The following is a 26291-nucleotide window of genomic DNA, read 5'->3' on the forward strand; positions in this document are numbered from 1 at the left end:
TAAATGGCTCTAACCCTAACCCTAACCCTAACCCTAACCACAGCAGGGATACAGTCCCAGCAAACCCCCTCCCCCCGCTCACTGGACTTTTCTCTTTGCAGGGAGTTCCCCCCCCAAAAAAACCCCCATGGCTGCACATTCCGAAATGGGACCCTCTACCTACGGTTGCCAACCTCCAGGAGGTAGCTGGAAATCTCTTGGGATTACAGCTGATCTCCAGGCGACAGTGATCAGTTCCCCAGGAGAAAATGTGCCACTTCGGAAGGTGGTCTCTACACCAGTGATGGCGAACCTTTTAGAGACCGCGTGCCCAAACTGCGACCCAAAACCCACTTATTTATCACTAAGTGCCAACGTCGGAGGCGGAGCCCGGAGAGGCGGAAGCTTGGACAGCGCTGTGACGTGCAGCGCGGCAGGAGCCGTCAAGGACATTAGCCGAGGCTGCAACTGACACGGGGCCGCGCGCCAGAACGAGGCCTGCCGGAGGAAGCTTCCCAGAAGACCTGCTCCAGAAGGGCACCAGAAGAACGCCGACACCCGGAGCCGCAGGAGGAAGCCAGAAGCCAGATACCAACAACCCCAGGGTGCTGGCAGGCAGACATTAGCCCATTGACAATGTGGCCCTAGTTAGATGAACTGGAATTTGGAACTATATGTAAACCGCTCAGAGGCCTGTCAAAAAGGTTAGAGCGGTATATAAAGGGAATGTATAAATAACTAAATAAAATAAACACGGCAATTTAACCTGAATACTGAGGTCTTACTTTAGAAAAAACAACTCATACACTAACTTAAGATGATCCAAACAAAGTAAGGAAAGCAATCCCAAATGCTTTCATTTATTTAAAATTATTTGGCAGAGAATTTGGCACTTTAATGACGGTCTGGGCCTGGCTGGGGCGATGGCACGCGTGCCCGCAGAGAGGGCTCTGAGTGCCGCCTCTGGCACCCGTGCCATAGGTTCGCCACCACTGCTCTACAGTGTTATACCACACTGAAGTCCCTCCCTTCCCCAAACCCCGCCCTCCTCAGGCTCCGCCCCCAAAATCTCCAGCTATTTCCCAATTTATTTATTTATTTTATCACACTTGTATCCCGCCCTCCCTGCAAGCAGGCTCAGGGCGGCTAACAGTATTGGGTGCAATGCACCAATCATAACACCGTTAAAACAGTTAAATAACTTACAATTAAATAATTTACAGTTAAAAATGCTCACAGTTTTAAATCACAGCAGTGTAACATATCATACCGCAACCAAGGTTCTCGGTATCTGGGCTCCCGATGGTACCCTATAATGTCGATTGGGCTGGCCTTGCACCGCAGATGTTAATCGCGGTCATGGGTGGTAGTGGTGGCGGCTCCTAGTTGAAAGCCTGGTGGAAGAGTTCCGTCTTACAGGCTCTGCGGAACTTTCCCAAGCCAGAGCTGCCAACCCTGCTGGCCTGTCTTCTGAAGAGGCCCTGCCCATTCCCCCCGCTGCCCCTCCCCCCTTATTCCAGCCACATTGGCATGCATAAATCTGGCTTTAGACAGGCTGGTAGCCAGGATTTTGTGGCTTGTGGGCAATTTTTTTCCTGCCAGGGCTGAAGTTCTCAGTGCAGAAAGAGAAGCCATGAAGCCAACAGAGAGCTGTTCCCGGGACAGATCTCTAAATTGCAAGCTGTGGACCACTTTAGATGACAGTTCTCAGCTGCTGCAAGTTAATCCCTTCTGCCAGCCAAGCAACAATTCTGAGAACAAGCTGGCAGGTGGAGGTGATGACTTCTACAGTCAAGAAAGCTAACACTTAGGCAGGAAAACTCTCTTAAAGGAGACCAGTTTCTCGACAGAGAGTTAGGAGGGATCCTAGAGGTCACCTACTCCAACCCTCTTGCTCAGGGTGGTAATTAGTCATCTACAGTACCTTACCCTGCTTAAAGGATCACACACCTTTAAAAATGTTTTTAAATGATTGGGGAAACATTACAGGAGACATTCTTGTGGGGCTGTGCCTTCAGGAAAGGGGGCGGAGCCCCCCAAAGCCCCACTGTAGCCACGGGCCTGGCCTTAGATCCACTTCTGTAAGCGGGGAAGAAGATGCTCACCGGCCTGGTGTGTCCTGCCTTGTGAAGGGCTGCTCTTGGGTCCGTCTCCCGCCGCATTGAAAGCGGAGATGCGAACCAGGTATCTGGTGTAGCTGGTCAGGTTCTTCAGCCGGATGCTGGTCTCCGGGAGGAAAAGGACCTTCACTTTCTCTGTCTCGTTCTGGCTGTCCGCTTCCAAGTAGTAGACCTGGTGGAAAGAGAGAGAGGGGGCTGCTTGCCTTCACGGCCCTCGCACGCAACAGCAGCTGCGCCTCCACGGCTGTCTGCCTTAACTCATCTGCACTACTCTACAGAAATAATCCCTGCCCTCTCTTCCCAGTGTTCATCCAGTGTGGCTTAGGCTCGGGGAAGGACCAGCGTGGTCTGTTCTGTCTCTAGCACGCCCTTGGCTCAGTTGCGGCAATGCTGACGCGCTAATTACACCCACGCCGCCGGGCCCTCTGTTTGGCCATGGTCGAGCCTGACAAGCAAAACGCCTAATCAATCCCGTCCGGTGCCAGCCAGGGACTCGACCTCAGAGCCCAGCCAAGAGGCCGCCCGCGACAAGCCAAGCCATTAGAACAGCCTGTGCGCAAACAAAAGAGAAAGAAAACGCACAGAAAATGGTCACACCGGGTTGCTTGAGGCCTGCCAAGCTGCAGCGCCAGAGGATTCTAACTGGCTCGGCTTTTTTTCCGTTCGTGGCTCCGGCACGCGGGGCAGAGAAGGAGGGAAGGCCACGGAGACTGGCTGAGCAGCAGGCCTGGCGTGGGAGGTGGCCCCGAGTGCCTTCCCAGCATTCCCAGGGCTGCATAACTGCACACAGCACAGGACACGGAAATCTGAACCACCTCCCTCGCTGCTGGGTTGAGCCAAGTTGCTCTGTAATTCAAGAGTTATCTTTGTAACCCCATGAGAAAAACATCAGAAGAGCCCTGCTGGATCAGACCAGGGGTCCATCTAGTCCAGCATCCTGTCTCACACAGCAGCCAACCAGTTCCTCTGGAGGGCCAACAACAGGGCAGAGAGGCCGAGGCTTTCCCCTTATAAGAACATCAGAAGAGCCCTGCTGGATCAGACCAGTGGTCCATCTAGTCCAGCATCCTGTCTCACACAGTGGCCAGCCAGCTCCTCTGGAGGGCCAGCAAAAGGGCATAGAGGCTGAGGTCTTCATAAAAACATCAGAAGAGCCTTGCTGGATCAGACCAGTGGTCCATCTAGTCCAGCATCCTGCGTCACACAGTGGCCAACCAGCTCCTCTGGAGGGCCAACACCAGGGCACAAAGGCTGAGGTCTTCATAAAAACATCAGAAGCCTTGCTGGATCAGACCAGTGGTCCATCTAGTCCAGTATCCTGCATCACACAGTGGCCAACCAGCTCCTCTGGTGGGCCTAGAACAGGGTATAGAGGCTGAGGTCTTCATAAAAACATCAGAAGAGCCTTGCTGGATCAGACCAGTGGTCCATCTAGTTCAGCATCCTGTCTCACACAGTGGCCAACCAGCTCCTCTGGAGGGCCAACACCAGGGCATAGAGGCTGGGGTCTTCATGAAAACATCAGAAGAGCCCTGCTGGATCAGACCAGGGGTTCATCTAGTCCAGCATCCTATCTCACACAATGGCCAACCAGTTCCTCTAGAGGGCCAACAACAGGGCAAAGAGACTGAGGCCTTCCCCTGACATTGCCTCCTGGCACTGAGATTCAAAAGCTAACTGCCTCTGAACATGGAGGTTCCCCTCAGTCACTATGGAATAAGAGCACCAAATGTTCTCTTTTCATGATGCAACAGATGCCTTTGCTGAAGGGTGGATTCCCCATCTCACGCTCTCATACCTCCCATGCCCGAGGGGAACATTATCTTGGAGTCGCCAACCCTACCCACGAGTGCGAATGCTGAGTTCAAACATGCTATTCTTCCTACGAGTAGAATGTAGAAGGAAGGGGAAGGCCCCCAACATGTATTCTCTTGTGTGCACACTTGGGGTTAACATCTATTGTAGCGTGCACGCGTTTGTTAGCATCCCGCACTGCCTATCACAGCTTCCCAATCCATGCACAAGGACTCGGATCCGCACCTGTGTGATCTTTTATATCTGAGAACATTTCCTATTTCATCCATGTCAAGAAAATACTGTACCTAAAGCCAATCACCCCCAGCTGAGAGCTTCAACGGGCTCAAATTTCTGTTTCTATATCTGTCTGAAGCGGGAAGGAAACGTTACATGCACTGAAAAAGTTTGCAAGTGGGGTAAGATGTGCGCATACACAGACACACGCAGACACACACAGAGACACACAACTGACTTGCCTTGTAGCCTTGTATGTTCCCATTCTGGCTGTCGAGAGGAGGTGGCTCCCATGTGACTTCCAGCTGGCTTGCAGAAAGAGCGTTCATCTGGATGTTCTGGGGAGGCATGGCTGGGGCTGGAGAAAGAAGACAGGGGAAAGACGGAGAGTTATAGAAGGAGATGCAAGAGCTCGGTGGAAACAAGCCCAAGACAGGCACAGGGATTGGTGTGAATACACCCGCTTTCTTTCCCGGAGGCCGCGGATACCTTTCGCCAGTTCTTTCACACACACCTCGCTCCCTCCTCCAAAAGGTTTGCTCTCCTTTTCCTCTTCAGTTCCTCCTTTTTGCCTGCCTTGAGGTTAAAAGGAATAGGGACCTCTCCCTTCTGCCTGTACGGACCCTCCCCCAACTGTTCACCCATCGGCTGTGGCTCTTCCTGCACCCATGTTTTGCCTCGGATTCTGAGCACATCCTATTCTTCCGTTCTGCATTCCCTCCCGCGCTCACTTCCAGTTTGTGTTGGGGGCTCTTCCTTGTTTCTGCATTTGTTTTACAGGAGTCTGCCTTCAGACCGCTTCCAGCACACTGTTGCCCTGCAGTCACCAAAACTCCTTTTGCAGCGATCCTCCGTTCTCGTCTGCTTTCAAAATTGTTAATCCTTCCTAAGGTAGAATAGTTTCTGCGGGTATTTAAGTGCTGCCCACTGTCGCCGCCACCCCATTTCCACCTCTCTCTCTTTAGGTCGATGCTCCCTCCCTGTTCTGTTTTCTTTCCCTCCTTCTCCAAAGACAGAAGAGGACGTGTCCTCCCACTCAGGCAAACTTTTAAAAAGCCAGAGAGAGCACAAGAAGGAATCAGTGAATATAAAGGACTAGGGGATTCTCTGCTCCCAAATGTGTCAGTCTTCCATGTGGGGGGCCTCGATTTCCCCCTCCCTTCCCTTTCTTTTTGCAGCATCACGGAGGGAGGAAACGAGGGAGGGAGGAGTTAAGTTTTAACTGTGGTGGGGCATTTTTTTTAAAAAAAAAAACACTTTGGACACCACCCACACAACATCACATGACACTTCCATATTAATTACACAAGAACGTGGGTTTTGCTTGTAGATGGAGAATGCATACACAATACATACATAGACCTTTATTGGCATAACACAGCAGCAAAGAGAACAATGAAACAAATAGAAAATAAATAGCACGAAGTCATGGATTATAACAATTTACACCATGCTGCACCAACAAGGAATCGTTTTTATAAACTTCTCGGAAATAATAGACTCAGTTGAGAATATAGCAATGCTAAAAAATACAAGGGGGTTGAGGCTTGTACGCCCCTACCCTAAGCTTCCAAACATAGGCTAAGAATTCGGCAACAGACAAAGTAATTGCCGGGGACTTATCAGACAATAAAATTTTAAGGTCATTGTCAGTCGGGTTCCTTGTGGTAGGTAAGTGGGGACTAATCAGATAGCTACGCATAGAAGAATATTGAGGACAACGTAGAAGGATATGAGCAACTGAATCAGGTTCACTATAGAGACAATTGCAGGTTCTGTCCCTATAGGGGATACCCCTATATCTGCCTAAAACAACAGCTGAGGGGAAAAGATTGAATCTCGCTAGCATAAAAACCCGCCGATAAAGTGGGATTGTTAGATTAGAGATGTACAGAGCCATAGAGGCTTGAGGGGGGAAGCATACACAATACACAAATAATAAACCGAGAGGGGGGGGAGAGTGCAGAGGGAATGTGCATGACTGTGAAGTCAACCCCGAAGGCTTGACTCCTTGGATTCTCTGAGGCAAGCTGTCCGTGCAGAAAGGACCTATGTCAGCGCAAAGCCCCTTTCTCCTGCTCCAGGTGGTTAGCAGCCAGAAGGAAAGAGAGAGATTCCCGTGGGAGCTGCCTGCTGACTGTTTTTAGGAGACGCAGGCCGGTAGAGACCTGCTCTCAGTGGATACCCTGGGGACGTCTGGCCCATTAATTGACTAGGAAAGTTCTTAGTAGGCCACTGCTCTGGAAGGCCGCTGGCAGTAAGCTGAGCGATGTGGCCCCTCCCTCACACGTGGCTCAGAACTGGCCCGTGGCCATCCTCTCACTAAGCCGTGGAGTCTTGTGAGCAAAAATTCTACTTTGTGAGCCACTGGCATTAAAGTTGTGAGCGAGCGATTTGCCCACTGCAAAACTTAGTTTGCTCTGGAGTAGAGATGTAAAATTTCTGGACATTTTGAAGCTCGGAAAAAAACGGAAATTTTCGGAAAAATTGAAAAAAAACGCTACCTTAGCACTTCTTTTTTCTTTTCCAGATTGAAAGACATTTTGTTACTTTAGGAACATAAAATATGACTATGGACATTTTTACTTGGCATGAAATTATCACAACTAGCCTATTAAAAATATAGTGTACCCAAACAATTATTACAAACAAAATACCCACCCACATGCAAAACCAAAACTGAAACCTTTTTCTTTTCTTGTGACGATAGCGCCTCCTAAAGAAAGAAATGCATCTTGTTCTTGTACTGGAGAGTTCAGTTTGTAACCTAGGACTTGCTTGTCCTCAGTGCACAGAAATTAGATCAATCTGATACCATACGTATTTTTTTAGAAATGATTTGGAAAATATTTGAACACCTTGTCTTAAAATATTTTATTCATTGTGTTAAAATAAAACGTTCCATAATCAATTTTTTTCCCTTTCCTTTCTTTTTTTCAATTTTTCCAATTTTTCCAATTTTTCGGGGGGGGGAAAGGCTTCAGGAAAAAAACGGGGGAAAAACGATTCCCCCCCGAATTTTTCCGGTTGTTTCCCGGGCCTTCACATCTCTACTCTGGAGCCATCCATCCTCAGCCAAGACAAAAAAGTGTGAGCCAGAGGCTAAAAAACCGTGAGCTGGCTCACACTAACTCAGCTTAGAGGGAACACTGACCATGACCATCACTGGCGTGAGCCTTCTTAGTTGTCATGGCCACGGGCCAGCTCAGAGCAGGGGACTGCAGTGACCACAGTTTTACGGACACGGTGACCACCAAACTGACCATTAAGTGGCTTCCAGACCAAATTGAGCCTGAACTTTCCCAAGAAGCTATAATTATTAAACTGAGGCTATTGTACTTTGGTCACACTGTGAGAAGAAGGAAAGAGTCCCTGGAAAAGACAACCATAAGAACATAAGAGACGCCAATGTTGGATCAGGCCAAAGGCCCATCCAGTCCAACACTCTGTGTCACACAGTGGCCAGAAATACCAGGGGCCATCAGGAGGTCCACCAGTGGGGCCAGGACATTAGAAGCCCTCCCACTGTTGCCCCCCCCCAAGCACCAAGAAGACAGAGCATCACTTGCCCCAGAGTCCCTATCTATCCCTTGTGGCTAATAGCCACTGATGGACCTCTGCTCCATATGCCTATCTAATTCCCTTTTGAAGCCATGCTAGGAGAAGTGAAAGGCAGCAGAGAAAGAAGAAGACCCAACAGGAGATGGATGGACTCAACCAAGGAAGCCACAAAGGCCCTCCGTTTGCAAGACAAGACCTGAGCAAGGCTGTTAATAACAGGACATTTCGGAGAATATTAATATAATAGGGTCACCATAAGTCAGAAGAATAAGAATAAGAGGAGATTGGGTTTATACCCCACCCTTCACTACCTGAAGGAGTCTCAGAGCAGCTTACAATCTCCTTCCCCTTCCCCTGTGAGGTAGGCGGGGGCCGAGAGAGCTCTTTCGAGGACTGCCCTTGAGAGAACAGCTCCGAGGGAAATTGTGACTGACCCAAGGTCACACCAGCAGCTGCATGCGGAGGAGTGTCCGTGCTCCTAGCCACTACACCAAAGTGACTCGATGGCCCTTAACACAGACTCAATGTGCAAAGACGCATTTCAGGACACGCAACTTGGAAACGCTGCGGAAAGGCGGTCAAAGCAGCATATAAAGTAATCGCACCCATGGCTGCCTTCTCCCGAATCTGACCTTTGCTCCGTCCAGCTGAGTCTTCTCTACTCTGACTGACAGCTGCTCTCCTGGATCTCAAGCACGGGTCTTTCCCACCTGCCGCAACTAGGTGCGCTGCCACGGGGTCACGGCCCCTCCCCATAACCCACCCGTTCCCTTGCCTGCCACGGGAGCTGCCTTCATGCTCTATGCCCATTTAGCACATGGCAAATCAAAGCTATATGGCACTCTCTACCACTGTTCCCTCTAAGCTGAGTTAGTGTGAGCCAGCTCACAGTTTTTTAGCCTCCAGCTCACACATTTTTGTCTTAGCTCAGGCAGGATGGCTCCAGAGCAAACCAATTTATGCAGTAGCCAAATGACTGGCTCACAACTTTAATTCCGGTAGCTCACGAAGTAGAATTTTTGCTCACAAGACTCCACAGCTTAGAGGGAACATTGCTCTCTACCCAAGGGAGGCGGTCCAGGTTATCGGTTCCTCCCGAGAGCTTATTTTTAAATACACACAGAGAGACATATATATATTTGTATACACACATATACAATGACCTTCATAAGCGACATTTTTTTTTTTTACCCTCTTTCTCTCAGGGGTTATAAAATAAAATAGTAATTAACACCCACTCAGCCTGACACCAACTATTTATTTTGTTCTAACTGTGCTGTTTCCATATTATCGCTGCCCAGCCTGCCGTTAATGGAAATGTTAATAACCAGAGCCAGGTTGTTGTGACAGATGCTTGGGCTCATTATCAGAAATTCTTATTTACCGCTCCATTAAGCGACGGAATCACACACACCCCAAAAAAAAAACAGGAGGGGGGGAGAGAGACGGGAGAAGGAAGAAGATTTTTTTTTTTTTAAAAAAGAAACAATTCAATCAAAAATAACCGGAGGAATTTTAAGAGCCGCATTAACAATCCGCAACATAAATAATGTGTGCATGTGATTTCTTTCTTTTTTTCCTTGCCGCCGGTAACTCCAATCCAAGAGGACTGTCACGTAATTAAAAGGCAATAAAGAGAATGGCAAAACTGAGTTTGCTCGAGTTTGCTCTTACTATTATTGCTGTTATTATTACAAGTATTACTTGTGTTCGGCGATCGGTGGGGGGGGGGATGGAAAGTGTTGCCAAATACCAGCCCACGTTGGGTTTTCAAGGCAAGAGATGAGCAGAGGTGGTTTGCCATTGCCTGCCTCTGCAAAGCAGCCCTGGACTCCCTTGGTGATCTCCCATTTTTGTTATTGTTGTTCAGTCGCACAGTCGAGTTGGACTGTTCCCAACCCCATGGACCACATCACACCAGGCCCTCCTGTCTTCTCCCGTCCTCTGGAGTTTGCTCAACTTCATCTTCGTCACATCGATAACACCGTCTAACCATCTCATCCTTTGCGGTCCCCTTCTTCTTCGACCTTCAGCCTTTCCCAGCATCAGGGTCTTCTCCGGTGAGGGCTCCCTGCTCATTGGGTGGCCAAAGTATTTGAGCTTCAGCTTCAGTATCTGGCCTTCTGGGGAACAGTCAGGGTTAAGAACATAAGAACGTAACAGAAGCCACTGTTGGATCGGGCCAATGGCCCATCCAGTCCAACACTCTGTCACACAGTGGCCAGAAATACCAGGGGCCATCAGGAGGTCCACCAGTGGGGCCGGGACACTAGAAGCCCCCCCACTGTTCCCCCCCAAAGCACCAAGAATACAGAGCATCACAGGCCCCAGAATGAGAGTTCCTATCTGTTTTGTTGTTGTTGTTCAGTCGCACAGTCGAATCCAACTCTTCGCGACCCCATGGACCAGATCACGCCAGGCCTTCCTGTCTTCCGCCGTCCTCTGACGTTTGCTCAGTTTCATATTCGTTGCATCTATGACATTGTCTAACCATCTCATCCTTTGCCGTGCCCGTTTTCTTTCTGTACCTTGTGGCTAATAGCCACTGATGGACCTCTGCTCCATATGTTTATCAAACACAAAACCTTTATTGACATGAAAGCACAAAACATCATGGAAATTATATGTTTATCTAATTCCCTCTTGAAGCCGTCCATGCTTGTAGCTGCCACCACCTCCTGTGGCAGTGAATTCCACGTGTTCATCACTCTTTGGGTGAAGAAGGACTTCCTTTTATCCATTCTGACCTGACCACTCAGCAATTTCATGGAGTGCCCACAAGTTGATTTCTTTTAGGATTGACTGATTTGATCTCCTCACAGTCCAAGGGACTTCCAATACTCACCAGGGCTAACCCTGCTTAGCTTCCAGTATCCGATGGTGGTGGTTTTGCCATTTGCCTGCCTCTGCGTAGCCACCTTGGACCTCCTTGGTGGTCTCCCATCCAAGGACTGACCATTGATGACCATGCTTAGCTTCTGAGAGTTGGCAAGGTAAAGCTAGCCTGGGCCACCCAGGTCAGGCAGAAGACATTCAGAGGTGGTTGCCTCTGCGTAGCCACCTTGGACCTCCTTGGTGGTCTCCCATCCAAGGACTGACCATTGACGACCCTGCTTAGCTTCTGAGAGTTGGCAAGGTAAAGCTAGCCTGGGCCACCCAGGTCAGGCAGAAGATATTCAGAGGTGGTTGCCTCTGCGTAGTCACCTTGGACCTCCTTGGTGGTCTCCCATCCAAGGACTGACCATTGATGACCCTGCTTAGCTTCTGAGAGTTGACAAGGTCAAGCTAGCCTGGGCCATCCAGGTCAGGCAGAAGATATTCAGAGGTGGTTGCCTCTGCGTAGCCACCCTGGACTTCCTTGAAGGTCTCCCATCCAAGTACTAACCAGGGCCGACCCTGCTGAGCTTCCGAGTGCTAACGAAGCCAGGCTAGCCTGGGCCATCCAGGCTATTACTCGTACTGCTTGCACCTGTACTACTATTAATATCACCACTACTGCCATTTTAATTAGTAGAACCTGGTCCTTCTCCAGTCATAGATGCGAACTGTGGACAGAGACGGCATAAATCAAGACCCTCTGATTGAGGGGGGCCCACGAAGCTGGAATCTCTTGTAGATTTCAGTGAAAGCAGCATGCCACGGCTAGTTTTGCGTCATGCTGGGAACTCACGGCCGTCCCCCTTGTGGCAAAATCTGAAGTTAGGTAAAACTCACTCCAAGGCTTCATGAGAGGTGATCGTCCCCCTGAATTGGACACTAGCCCGGTATCCCAGAGCATGCGCATGACGTGGGGTTGGATTTCCCCCATGTCGGCGTTCGTGCATTCCTCCCACAGAAGAGCCTTCTGCTGGTGAATGTCTTGAGTTGAAGGGGACCGGGAGCGCAAGACGGGAGGATCCAAGCCCATGTGCACATGCTGTGACTCACACACACACAGGGGCTCTGTGTGGGGCGCAGCTTTGTCGGGTCCCAAAGGACACTATTTATTTATTTATATTTATTTATTTATACTTTCGATTTCTTATACCGCTCTAATCCCGAAGGTTCTCTGCGCAGTTTACATCGCAAATTACCAATTCTAACTAGGACCACATAGTAATGGGGGAGGCGAATACCTATCAGGCACCCTGCCGGTTCTTTGTCGATCTCCCAGCGGACCTTCTCTCCTTTTGATCCTGCGCAGTAGGTGTCTTTTTGGCTTGGCTCCGCAGCGGCTCCTTCCGGGCAGTTCCGTTGCTCCACGACTGTGCGACGGCCCCTTTCTTGGCCTCTGTCCTTGATAGGCTCAGGCCGAGCTGTGCTGTCGCATCGCCACGTCTCCGGACCAGTCCCCGCCTTGGAGCGCTTGCTGCCCTATACACCGCCATTCTTAGCTGGATCGCCTTGTCGCCGACACCATTGCTCCTCCTCTCCATCGCCACTCACCGGAAGGCAGGTGCCCCCCCTGCACCTAAGGCAGGTACCCATTTATCTACTTGCAAGCTTTCGAACCGCTGGGTAGGCGGGAGCTGGGACAAGGGCCGGGAGCTCACCCCGGCCATGGTGGGACTCGAACAGCCTTATGGCTGTTCGTAGATAGATTACCTGCGGGCAACTTCTCCCTTCGTCTCCCTTCACTCCTCACCTTCAAATGGCTGGCTACAAGGAGGATCCAGTTTCTAAACCAAGAGGTCCTCATCCCCGGATGTATGAGCCCATAGGCGACTCAGCACTGACCGGGACTGAACGTCATCTTCCTGTGTCAACCGGCCAATCCTAACTGGCCTTTGGCTTGGCCCGGGCAGAAAGTAGAAGGCACTTCTCTTCTCTTCTTCATTTATTTATTTTCCGCATTTATATCCCGCCCGTCCCGTAAACGGGCTCAGGGCGGGTCACAGCATTTCAATAAACACAATAAGGTTTAAAACACATTGAAACATATAAAATCAATCATCATGCTTGCCGTAGGGAGAATCCGGCCCCCTGAGGTAACTTAAGTATGGCCGGTTATCAGTGGGTGGGTGTCAGGCTTCCCCACAGCATCAGTGAAGTACACTCTTGCAGAAAGGTTTTACTTTATTTGAAGCTATAGGTGCATGTACAGGATCACTGTTAGGAATGAGGGGGAAAGGAACGAGCATGACAGGTTATAGTACATTCAAACAGCTGAGGCCCAATTGCGGGACTTCCCGCGCGCGCCATCGGGCCTGGGAGCAAACGCTTCTAGGCGGCATAACATATCTCCTTCCCACGGCCCTCCGTGAGATCACCCAAGCAACTATCCAGCAGCAACCACCTGTGGCCTTGAGAGATATACACGTTCCAGCAGCTAAGCAATTAAGCGCATCAACAGGTCTACATATGAAAGCGAAAGGACTCAAGCGCATACATGGGAAAACCAAAATAATAGAAATTTGGCAGCTTGCTGACAGTGGGAGGCCGCAACCTTGGGGAGGGGGCCATATGTGGACGCCCGCTGCCTCAGCCAAAGGCCTGGAGGAAGAGCTCCGTCTTGCAGGCCCTGCGGCATTGAAGGAGATCCCGCAGGGCACCAATCTCAATAGGGAGCATGTTCCACCGGATGGGGGCCAGGGCGGAAAAAGCCCTGGCCTTGGTCGAGGCTAGGCGGACGTCCTTTGGGCCAGGGATCACCAGGAGATGTTGACTCTCAGAGCGTAACACTCTCCGAGGCATATATGGGAAGAAGCAGTCCTTTAGGTATGTTGGTCCCAGGCTGTATAAGGCTTTGAAGGTGATTACCAACACCTTAAAATCTCCGGGTCTTAACTCTGAGGCAGGAGAGCTACAGGGAAAAGACCCGCGTTGTGCTAGAAATGCCTTCTGACCCAGGCTCTGCCGATAACTCCGAGGCAGGCATGGCCTTGAGATAATGGGGGCCCAGGGGGGGATTTTCCGAAAGCCTAGGAGGAACCGAGCCCCCGTAATCCTTCCTGTGGCCGAGTCTACGTTATCCTGCGAGGCAGCACAGGAGAAGTAAATCAGACCAAACACTTCTCAGAGCCGAGGCTCTCTGGCTTTATCTCAGCGAGCTTCCTTAAATAATCTCCACAAGATCGTCGGTTGTGCGTGTATCTCGCAGCTTGCTTCTGTTGTGCTGTTCTCCTCCTGTGTCGTCAGTATCATTCAGTTTGTCCCAAATATATTTTCTCAGTAAAGAGATCCCATCCCCCTTTCGATAACTGTCGGTGAAAAATAAAGGAATCATAACGTGCTTAAGGGGATATACAGCATCAGCCCCCGGATCGAGAGGAATGTTTAATTTCCATGGGGTAGATTTGACATCCGAGACAGCCAAATGAATGAAGGCCAGTCTGTCACAGAGTAATTAGGACCTGGAGATCCCCAGCACAAAGACCCGCATACCAGTAGGCAGATCAATGAATCACGAGGTGTTGAGCTTCACAATCTACTTATGTGAACAATGAGAAGAAGACCAGAGACAGGATAACAACCTTACATGACCGAGTTCTCTCGATATCTCAGGCAAAGAGGAGTCCGTGGTGAAACAAAGAGCAAAAGAGCAATGAAGGTCAGGCTACTGAGATACGTGTAGGGGGCAAAGTCAACAACCTAGATTTTGGCAAGCATCCAAATGACCAAGGGAGAGAGGGAAAGCAGCATGGTATAGCCCAATCATATCAGATCTCAAAAGCTAAACGGGGTCAGTACTTGGGAGACCTCCAAGGAAGACTCTGCAGAGGAAGGCAATGACAAACCACCCCTGCTTCTCACTTGCCTTGAAAGCCCCTTGCCGGGGTCACCTTAAGTCTCGGAAGGGAGACCTCCAAGGAGGACTCTGCAGAGGACAGCAATGGCAAACCACATCTGCTTCTCACTTGCCTTGAAAGCCCCTTCCTGGGGTCACCTTAAGTCTTGGATGGGAGACTGCCAAGGAAGACTCTGCAGAGGAAGGCCACGGCAAACCATCTCTGCTTCTCACTTGTCTTGAAAGCCCCTGGTTGGGGTTCCCTTAAGTTGTAAGCTAAGCAGGGTCGGTACTTGGAAGGGAGACCATCAAGGAAGGCTCTGCAGAGGAAGACCATGGCAAACCACCTCTGCTTCTCACTTGCCTCGAAAGCCCCTTGCTGGGTTTGCCTTAAGTTATCAGCTAAGCAGGGTCAGTACTTGGAAGGGAGGCCACCAAGGAAGACTCTGCAGAGGAAGGCAATGGCAAACCACCTCTGCTTCTCACTTGCCTTGGAAGCCCCTTGCTGGGGGTCACCATAAGTTGGCTGCAACGTGGCACTCTACCCACACACATGGCCACAAAGAATCAAGGAGAACAGCCCTATGCAACCAAGTGCTCTGGATATCTCAGAGCGGGGGGGGGGGAAGGAGCAAAGAACCACAGGGAATTTCTTTTAAAGAGACAGAGCGAGAGCAGCGTGCTAGCACGGCTACCCTTTCTCAGAACTCCAGAATATCCCACAGGCTTCGCGCTGGCCGGGGCACCCCTGCATCGTGCTCTTGATCCGTTCTCTGGAACGGGGGTGGGTTTATAATATTAATAAATAATAATAATAATAATAATAATAATAATAATAATAATAATAATAATAATAATAATAATAATACTTTTAATTTATTAATCGCTTTCCCCCATGGGCTCAAAGCAAAGTACAGTTACACATTTTAGACAGGGGACTAACAATGCTCATAGGGGATAGGGAAGACAACATATGTTCATTTAATTGCACACACTGTCACTGCACGGTGTAAACGTCTTCTGGCTTGGCTCAGTCATTTTCCGAACGGCTGCTTTGTTGAACAGCTTCAGGACCCGTAGGTTGCATTGCCACACTGCCACCACCTGGCCGGAAACATCCACTGCAGGGATTTTTGTAGCCGAGAGGTTCTTCCGCCTTTTCCGAACCTCGACCAGGACGTCCCGACCGTCAGCTAACACCCTCCCACAAGGGAGATTGGTGTGCCCACCCTCTCTAAGGAGTGGTTCCCATTTTATCTACTCGCCGAAGCTTTCGAATCGCTGGGGACAACAGGCTGGCTGCTCACACCAGCGCGGGGCTCGAACTAACACCGTTCGGATGTTAAGACAGTGGGATAGACCCACTGTGCCACCGAGTGGACTCCTGAGCCTAGAGAGAAGGCCGTGCTGCCGCCCGTTCTCCACCCCACATCCCAGAGGGGCGGCTGTCCCATCTGCTCCTCTCTCCTGGCAGCCCGAGCGTGCTGGCAGAAGCAACACACACATTTTAAACATCAGGATTAGGCCGCATGCCTACGCTCACACAGTTCTAATCCTCCAAATTCTCTGAGAGAGAGAGAGAGCACTACGCTTTCGTGCCTCTCCTCGGTGATGGATGTTGGCATTTCCACCGCTGTGTGTCAGCCACCCTCGCTCAGCGCTGGATCCAGACAACACAATGATTAAAACACCACAGGCCCGTTGACACTGAGCACGCCCACAGATGGAGCTGGCACTGGTCCCACTGGGGGAAACGGGAAAGGGGGGGGAATGATAGCTCAAGGTAAGAGACTCTGCCTGATATACTGAAGGATAGTATTAGAGCTATGCACAACCTCTCTCGACTCTGCCTGATGTTTCACAGTTGGCTCTACCTCTTGCGACAGTCACTTTGTGGTTGCACCCACCACCCTGCGTCAGAGTTCCCAAGGTGTCTGCAGGCTTCAACAGGCTGGAGACCCCTGCCCTAGCCGTAACCACCTTTCCCCTTTGTCCTCGCTGTGCTTATGAGAAATAAGGCCCAGAACGAGAAATGTGGGGTCCTGCAGTGCTCTCCATCCACAGAGCCATGGGTTTATTGCCGGAATCAAGTCCCCGGGAATCACAGACTGTAACAAATGTGTCGTCTTTCAGACCAGCTCTGCTGAAAATCCACAGGAACCGATACGGCGTTCCGCTGTGGCGTCTCCAATTTCTGCATTTCTGATCTGCCCCCTTTGGGTCACAGCCCATCGCGAGCCATTTATTCTCTCCCACAAGCTTTGCCGCATGCCAAAAAAGCTTCAGAGCGTCCCTGCCCACCCACAAAAGGCAGCTCCATAAAACGTCTTATGCCAATCAAGCGTTCAGAAATCCTCAGCCCACGTCCTTGGAAGTCCCGTAACGGGATTTACTTCTGAGTAAACGCAGCTTGGACTGGGAGGGCGCTGCGTTTGAAAAGGCTCCACGATTTCCCGGATATAATCCAATTTGGGTGTTTTTTTGGAAAATACTGAATACTTTTATGTGGGGGGAGGAGGGAATACGTATGCAAATATCCTACAGTCTGGAGGTTTCTAGGGCAGTGGGATTTAACTTCCCCAGTTAAGTCCAGGCTGAAGTCTCTTTTTAAAAAGTCCATTCTGGCTTTCGGCCCCTCTGAGTTCCTTTTTTGCCACTTCTGCCCCACTCAACAGGCATGATGGGTCATCCGCAGTGCAAGGAATGAGGCTTGGCTGGAGTTGAGCTTCAGGACCTCGGAGAGCTCCAAAGCTAACAATTTATTGCATGCTTAGTCGGAAGAAAGAGACTGACATGGGTATATGGTATAAACTAAGGGCAGCTTTATTAAACTATTAAATCAACCTGATAACTATAACTGGCAAGGGCTTCAACACCGTCCAGCTAAGGCTCCCCTGATCCTATCCAGACCTTAAAGGGGGTAGAACCACCATAGCCTCTGGCACAAGCCAACCACAACACGGCCTTTGCTACCACCCCATCACGAGCCTACCACTTCAAGCCGCAGAGCATAAAGGGGGACCCAGCCCGGAGTGCGTAACAGGCCACCCGCGGTCCCCACCCGAGGTCCATACCAAGGAATGGTTTGCGCCAGGTGCCCCAACCCCCCAAACAGGGCCGGCTCCAGCTTATTTTGCACCCTAGGCAAGGATCCCTTCTGCCCCCCCCCCGTGCACCCACCAATTTTCAAAAATAAATGCATTTTAGGAAGAATGAAAAACACAAATAATCAAGAAACTCCCAGAGTACGGGGCCGGGTGCAGCTTGGTGCCCCTAAGGGCCGTCCCACTCTTGGCGATCGCCTAGTTCGCCTAGTGAGTGAGCCGGCCCTGGGTGTGTATGTCTGTCACTTGGTGTTCTCCCCATAACAGAAAACAGGCCAGATTTCTCCCATGCCTAATTAACAGCACCACCCAAAGCCGATTCCCCAACCACAAAGACAGTGTGAGGTAGGCAAAAACATCCCCTTTCCCTGGCCAATTTGAAAAGGGGGCGAAGAATTCCTACCCGGCCCCAAAAAGCGACTAGCAAAATCCCACATTGTCTAGGGAGGGTGGGTGGGACAATTTCGAAGAACTGCCCAGATGTGAAGGAGCACAATCGTAATAAATACTAAGCTCCTCCCACCACCGAGTACCTGTGTGGGAAGGGTTTTTGGTGCCACTGGGAAACGACGACCTCAGCACCAACCTGTTCCACCATTCTCTTTCTGCAGTTCCCAACCAGACGTTTTTGAGAAACCAACCAATGTCACACAAATGGTGTAGCTGTCCCTGCTACGGACCCCAAGAAACGGAGAGTTCATCTTAAGAACATAAGAGACGCCAATGTTGGATCAGGCCAAAGGCCAGGCCAGTCCAACACTCTGTCACACAGTGGCCAAAAATACCAGGTGCCATCAGGAGGTCCACCAGTGGGGCCAGGACACCAGAAGCCCTCCCACTGTTGACCCCCCCAAGCACCAAGACAGAGCACCCCTTGCCCCAGAGTCCCTATCTATACCTTGTGGCTAATAGCCACTGATGGACCTCTGCTCCATATGCTTATCTAATTCCCTCTTGAAGCCGTCCATGCTTGTAGCCGCCGCCACCTCCTGTGGCAGTGAATTCCATGGGTTAAATCACTCTTTGGGAGAAGAAGTACTTCCTTTTATCCGTTCTAACCCGACCGCTCAGCAATTTCATTGAGTGCTCACAAGTTCTTCTCCTTCTCTGCTCCCCCCCTTGTTATTGACACAAAGAGGGGGGAGGAGGAGGTGAAAATGGGAGGAGTCGGCGAGGAGGAAAGAAAGAGAAGGACGCAAAGGGGAAGGAGCGGGCATCAGGGAGAGCCGGCCTGAGACCCACTTTGGGAGGCTTCCTGACCCATTTTGGAGTCCCGACCCCCCAGGTTGGGAAACACTGCTGTAGAGGAGGCTCAGAAAGACCCAGACAGGCCTCACTCTCCTAGGGCAAGAAATGCTTCTTAAAGGGCCTGGGATTAACCTTCATTTGGAAGGGCATCCACTTTGCAAGCTCCGGCCCAGTCCTCTGGCAGTTCCAGCTAGTGCACGGTGACCTTGGAAGCTATTGGGATGGTGGTTCTTCTGGCTGTGTAGTTGGAGGTGCCAGACTATTGGCTTCGGGGCTCAGGGCTAGAGGCGGATCTGTGGCTTGGTGGTACAGCACCGGCTTTGCATGCAGGAGGTCTCAGGCTCAATCCCCAGCATCTCCACTGAAAAATGGTATAAGGGCAGCTTCATGCATACATTTCCCTGAACCGTCCTTCCCTGGATTGGGCTGCTGACCCAGATGGGTTACGGGGACCCTCTGTGACTCTTCCCCATGAATATCTGCACCCCTTAACCAAGGACTGGACTGGATGGCTTTCTAATCTGGATCCAGGCCAAGCTTCCTGGGTAAGTACAGGACCCTTCCCCTTCCCACACAGGATAGAATCATAGAGTTGGAAGGGACCTCCAGGGTCATCTAGTCCAACCCCCTGCACAATGCAGGGAATCCACAAATACCTCCCACCCAATGTTCCCTCTAAGCTGTGGAGTCTTGTGAGCAAAAATTCCACTTTGTGAGCAACTGGCATTGAAGTTGTGAGCAAGCGATTTGGCGACCGCATAAATTAGTTTGCTCTGGAAGCCTCCTTCCTGAGCTAAGACAAAAATGCGTGAGCCGGAGGTGAAAAAACTGTGAGCTAGCTCACACCAACTCAGCTTAGAGGGAACACTGCCCCACACCGCCAGTGACCCCTGTTCCAAGCCCAGGAGATGACAAAAAGCCTCCAGGAACTCCAGCCAAACTGGCCTGGAGAAAAATGGTTTCCTGACCCCAAAGTGGCGATCAGCATTTCCCTGGGCGTGTAAGAAAGGGCCACGAGAACGAAGCACTGATTAATTCCTCGAATTAATATGGTTTCCCACGTGCAACGTACATCTGTCCTGGGTCTTTGTGGGGATCTCGTAAAGAAGCCCCCCCCTATTAAAAACTGAAGGGTGGGTAGTTCATCGTTATACTGCCATCATTGTTACGTTAATGGTTTTAACCATTTTTGTGTATTTTACATTGATATTTATATTGCTGTGTTATTTATTGCTTCTTGTGTAAGCCGCCCTGAGCCTGCCTAGGTGGGGATGGTCAGGGGTAGTAAAAATCAATCAAATAAATAAATTTTCTGTTACATGGCCATCTAGCCTCTGCTTGAAAACCTCCAAAGAAGGAGAGCCCACCACCTCCCGAGGAAGCCTGTTCCACTGAGGAACCACTCTAACTGTCAGGAAGTTCTTCCTAATCTTTAGCCGAAAACTCTTCGGATTTAGTTTCGACCCATTGGTTCTGGTCCGACCTTCTGGGGCAACAGAAAACAACTCCGCCCCATCCTCTACAGGGCAGCCCTTCATGTACTTGAAGATGGTGATCATATCACCTCTCAGTCGTCTCCTCTCCAGGCTAAACATGCCCAGCTCCTTCAGCCTTCCCTCACGGGACTTGGTTTCCAGACCCCTCACCATCTTCGTTGACCTCCTCTGGACCCGTTCCAACTTGTCTACATCCTTCTCAATAGTTAGCAGCCAAAGTGCAAGTGCGGCCTAGAAGCTACGATTCACCTCTTCTTTCCTTTCCCATCATCGTTCTCAACCCCTTCACGGCTCCCACCCCCCTTCGAATGCTCTATATTTCCCCTGACAACCACTGCCGAGCGAGAACAAGACTCACAACAAATGCTAAAGTAAAACCAGGGCGGCTTGACCTCTGCAACTCACTTAAGGGCTGAACACGGGGCCGCCGCTGAAAGCCAAAGTTCCCGCGAACGTGCTGGGAGAGCGGGACAAGCGTGCTTGTGCCCGTTTCTGTGAAACCGGCAATTTACTGCGCGTTAACCCGAAAGGGTTCCTTTTAAAATAAATCCTCTCTTCGGAAACCCTCCAGCCTCAGAGGTAATCAGGGGAGCGGAGGACAAAAACATCTTCGCAAGTACAAGCACGTCTCTGCGTGGGGCGGAACGGAAGGATCTGCTATCTGAAGGGCAAGGCAAGGTTCAGGCCTGGGCGTTACCCACAATCCTTTGCCATCACTCTCCTGTAAACGAGGACTGGTGCGGTGTCGTGGGCTTGATTCCCCAGTGGGAGAACTGGGCTTGATTCCCCACGCCTCCACTTGCAGCTGCTGGATGACCTTGGGCAAGCCATAGTTCTGTCAGAGCTGTTCTCTCGAGGACAGTTCTGGAAAGAGCTCCCTCAGTCCCACCTACCTCACAGGGTGTCTTTTGTGGGGAGGGGGAGGGAAAGGAGACGGTAAGCCACTCTGGGATTCTGAGTGGACGGGGTATAAATCCAATCTCTTCTTCTTCTTCTTCTTCTGAGAGCCAGTTTGGTGTAGTGGTTAAGTGCGCGGACTCTAATCTGGGAGAACCGGGTTTGATTCCCCACTCCTCCTCCACTTGCACCTGGCTGGATGACCTTGGGCAAGCTGTAGTTCTGATAAGAGCTGTCCTTGAAAAAGAGCCATTTTTGTCAGAGCTCTCTCAGCCCCACCTACCTCCCAGGGTGTCTGTTGTGGGGAGGGGGAGGGAAAGGAGTTTGTCAGCCGCTCTGAGACACCTTTGGGTAGTGAAGGGCGGGGTATAAATCCAATCTCTCCTTCTACTTCTTCTTCTTCTTCTTCTTCTCCTCCTCCTCCTTCAGATCCTGGTGACGCCATCCAGAGTAACGTGTGCGTCAAAGGACCCTCGAGGGCTGACACTCAGTTCTTGGCAGGCGAGAGAGAGTACTGCGGCACTGGCAAATGATATTTCTACTTGTCATCTGAAAGGATGTGCCTCTGTTCCACTCCTGGTGCGGCCTTGTCTATGCAGCCATTGCGTTAGAGGAGGGTTTGCACTGCCATACAGCCCCCACCCACCCCAGCCTTGTCGAAGAATCACAGACAGGGCAGCCTGAGCGATTCGGCTTCTTCCGTCCTCAAACAACGGTAACCGTGGGTTTGTGGAAGGCCCGAGAGCAGAGAGTGCAATGGCAGGAAGGAAATTAGCCTTGGGACAGGGACAGGCCCAGATGTAGTGGGAACTGTAGACAAGAGAAGATCCTGACTGCCATGGATGGATTGAGGAATATTCTAAAGCCGGGTCTATGCGGTCGCATGCAAAAGCAGAGCACGGCTGATATCCGGAGCTTCTTGGACATCCTCTGCAGACATAAGGTAAAGGTAAAGGTCTCCCTTGCTCGAAAGCCAGTCGAGTCCGACTCTAGGGTTGCGGTGCTCATCTCCGTTTCAAAGCCGAAGAGCCAGCGCTGTCCGAAGACGTTTTCGTGGTCATGTGTCCGGCATGACTAAACACCAAGGCGCACGGAACGCTGTTACCTGCAGACATAGCCCTGCCCAAACTGGGGCTTCCCTGTGTAGGGGACATACCCAGTTTTGCAGGGAATGCGGCAATCTCTGCTCACAAGGAATTCCCCCAAGAGCGCTCTGGGAGCTCTACTTTGTGTATCGGGGCAATTAGAGTAGGTAGAGAAGCATCTGTCCTATTTTCTTTTTGCATAGACCGCAGCCCAAAAACATCCAGAGGAATAGCTGCGCAGCGGACGCAGCATGGAAATCAACGGTACGGCAACCAACAAAACGTTGTGTGGCTGCAGGAAAAGGAGCTAGCTGGGTTAGGAGCTAGCTAAGTTATGAAGTCGGACACAACCCAGGAAAATTAAAATGCCATCTGAGTGTACCTTTCTTGGCTTATAACGATGCGCTTGGCTTAAATAATGAGAGGAGGAGGAGGAGAAGAGGAGGAGGAAAAGAAGAGGAGGAGGAGGAGGAGGAAGAAGTTGACCGCAAGTTCCAGTTCGGAATACTGAGACACCCGGATTCCCCCCATCCCAACTCGGGGGGGGGGGAGCCCCAAGCAGTTTCTAATTGTTTCCAAATCAGTGCTAATCCGGGAAAAATTGATATCAAGGGCCCCTCCCCTACTGCAACGAGCCATTCACACAAAGGAACTGGAGAAGGTGTCTTCTTTTGCAGCTCTGGAAGTTGAGAGCAAGTCAAGGAGTGACGGATCCAAGGGAACTGAGATGAATCGGCTGATATTCACCCCGCGTCCCATCGATTCGGCGATTGTCTTCCATCCGATCGGGTGTCTCTATTGTGCAAATGCATCCTTTACATTCCACCCCCCTCCCCGGCCCGGTCCTCTGAAGTTCTCCTTTCATCCCGATACTGTAAAGGAGCATTTAAAGGTTTCTTTTTTAGTACAGGGAGGCCGACGATGAAACAAAAAGCGAGTTTGAGCGGAACCACTGGGAAAGAGACGGTGTTGCCTCCAGAGGTGTCGGCTGCTGCGGCAGCAGCGTTGGCCGCTCCTTTAGAAGTGGCTTTGAAGAAAGGGAAGCGGACTTAGATAAATCCACAGTGGGCTGGCTACAATCGGAGGTGCCGAGTTCCGGTTTCACAGATGCTAGGGCCTTTCAGGAGAGGGACAGTTATCGCCTTTCCTGTTTTTCCGAGGAGGCCGTGTCCGCCCACGGCAGAGGCTCAGTTCAGATGGTTGCCGAATTGGGGGCTCAACTGAGCCTCGGTTCCTTGAAAAACCCATTCTGTATTTATTTCTATAGCTGAATCTTTGGTTTCCTGTGATGCTCCAGGGCTCAGCTAGGGCTTTAGCCTTTGTGATATAGATTGCACTGCACACAACGTTTGCCTTAGCGGGTGAAAAGTACCGGGTTCGACGCATGGAGAACTCGGACGACGACATGCCTTCGGACGCGTTTATTGTACTTCCAAACAAGAAACACGGAACGGCCCTGCAAGGCCAACTATGTACACTCCACCTGGAACACCTCTGTCCCCATTGGAGGGTTTGAATCTCCCGCCAAGGGTGCTATTGGTGGACTCCCGGTGGACTAGTATCCCGGTGGAAAAGTATCTGGGACCAAGCCCCTGCTTAAGCCGCGGCCCCCTGGTGGCGATCCGCATACATAACAGTGGGTGTTCATACATCCCAGGAGGGAGTGGTGCCACTTCTGAACTCTCAGTGGATAGTTCCATGTGAACACACATGAAACTGCCTTATACTGAATCAGACCCTTGGTCCATCAAAGTCCATCAGGGTCAATATCATCTGGGGAGCAGCTCTCTAGGTTCTCAGGCAGAGGTCTTTCATAAAAACATAAGAACATAATAGATGCCAATGTTGGATCAGGCCAAAGGCCCCTCCAGTCCAACACTCTGTGTCACACAGTGGCCAGAAATACCAGGGGCCACCAGGAGGTCCACCTGTGGGGCCAGGACAGTAGAAGCCCTCCCACTGTTGACCCCCCCCCAAGCACCAAGAAGACAGAGCATCCCTTGCCCCAGAGCCCCTATCTATCCCTTGTGGCTAATAGCCACTGATGGACCTCTGCTCCATATGCTTATCTAATTCCCTTTTGAAGCCATCCATGCTTGTAGCTGCTTGTGGCAGTGAATTCCATGTGTGAATCACTCTTTGGGTGAAGAAGGACTTCCTCTTATCCGTTCTAAACAGACCGCTCAGCAATTTCATGGAGTGCCCACGAGTTCTTGTATTGTGAGAAAGGGAGAAAAGTACCTCTTTCTCTACCTGCTCTATCCCATGCGTAATCTACGGCAACCAGCAGAATGCCTTGCACGAAGGAGAGTTGGTTTTTATACCCCGCTTTATTCTATCTTAAGGAACTTCAAAGTGGCTGACAATCGCCTTCCCTTCCGCTCCCCACAACAGGGCCCCTTGAGAGGGAGATGGGGCTGAGAGAGCACCTGAGAGAACCGTGACTGGCCCAAGGTCACCTAGCAGGCTTCACGTGGAGGAGGAGTGGGTGTTGTTTGGTGTAGTGGTTTAAGTGCGCGGACTCTAATCTGGGAGAACCGGGTTTGATTCCCCACTCCTCCACTTGCAGCTGCTGGATGACCTTGGGTCAGTCATAAGTTCTTTCAGAGCTGTTCTCTCAAGGACAGTTCTGGAAAGAGCTCTCTCAGCCCCACCCACCTCACAGGGTCTCTGTTGTGGGGAGGGGAAGGGAAAGGAGTTTGTAAATTGCTTTGAGACTCCAAGTGAAGGGCAGGGTATAAATCCAATCTCCTCCTCCTACCTTCCTGTTCTCCAGATTATAGTCTACTGCTCTTAACTACTACACCATGCTGGCTCTGGATCCAACCCGTTGTTTGGATAACCATATGGAGCAGAGGTCCATCAGTGGCCATTAACCACAAAGTATAGATGGAACACTCTGTCTGGAATAATGCTTCTCTGTATTCTTGGTGATTGGGGGGCACAGTGGGTTTGGGCCACTGTGTGACACCGAGTGTTGGACTGGATGGGTCATTGGCCTGATCCAACATGGCTTCTCTTATGTTCTTATGTCTGGGGCAGTGATTCTCTGTATTCTTGGTGCTTGGGGGGCAACAGTGGGAGGGCTTCTGGAGATCTGGCCCCGCTGGTGGACCTCCTGATGGAACCTTGGTTTTGGCCCCTGTGTGACACATAGTGTTGGACTAGATGGGCCATTGGCCTGATCCAACATGGCTTCTCTTATGTTCTTAGTGGAGCAGCCTGCCTTCAGACATTCATGCTAACTAAAGCACAATTAAACCATGGTTTTGTGTGAAGCCATAACTGAGGCAGAATGGTAGACTCAACAAACCTTGGTCTCAGGTTCTTAAACAATATCCTTAAAGAATAACAACACTGTTAGATTGCAGGCTCCCCCATAAGGCACGCCGGCTTCGACCTAACACACACCAAGCTCGAACAGTTAGAATCAATTAGTTAACTGACTCACTTCACCTGAGCAGTTTAACACATCTGCCCTCCTCTTTGGAGGAATGCATTTTGGTATCAAAGGCTATTAATCAAACCGCTATTAAGTGGGGAGCTGGACCACACCGCCGTGACCTACCTACAACCAGGAGATCCCTCAGCAATTTGGAAATGGCTTTATGAGGACTCTTGCTCCCCAGTCCAGGGGAGCCAGGACAGTTAGAAACCAGGTTAAACTGAATTATGGGATGCCAAGAACAGAGAAGGGCAAAGTTGGGGGGAATGTAAAGTTAAAGCAGGATGACTTAGCAAGTAAGTAAATTTATTACAGTCATTGACCAGTACACAGTAAAAGAAGTAAAACCCCAAACTTAAAACATTTCTGTTCCCTATACAGGAATATAGTATTTGTAAAATACATAAATAAACCACTAATAACCTAAAATGTTAAGTGATATAAGTTAAGCAGGATGACTTAAATATCTGGCCAAAAGCAGGAGGATCCAAAGAACAGGAGATAATGAATATGAAAGTGAAGAAGAAGAAGAAGAAGAAGAAGAAGAAGAAGAAGAAGAAGAAGAAGAAGAAGAAGAAGAAGAAGAAGAAGAAGAGATTGGATTTACGCCCTTCACTTG

At 50.5% G+C, this 26291-nt stretch overlaps 1 protein-coding gene across 1 annotated transcript in view; it reads right to left on the reverse strand.

Moving 5' to 3' along the window:
* SDK1 (sidekick cell adhesion molecule 1) overlaps positions 1-26291 on the reverse strand; it is a 502369-nt gene that overhangs the window by 58021 nt on the left and 418057 nt on the right. Inside the window, exons 33-34 of the mRNA XM_015427208.1 lie at positions 4373-4488; positions 2085-2271 (exon numbers count right to left, since the gene is read on the reverse strand). Of these exons, the coding sequence (XP_015282694.1) occupies positions 2085-2271; positions 4373-4488 (303 nt within the window). The remainder of the gene's footprint in view (positions 1-2084; positions 2272-4372; positions 4489-26291) is intronic.

Source organism: Gekko japonicus, unplaced genomic scaffold (assembly GCF_001447785.1).
Source record: "Gekko japonicus isolate JY-2015 unplaced genomic scaffold, Gekko_japonicus_V1.1 scaffold1021, whole genome shotgun sequence".
NCBI classification, from domain to species: domain Eukaryota; kingdom Metazoa; phylum Chordata; class Lepidosauria; order Squamata; family Gekkonidae; genus Gekko; species Gekko japonicus.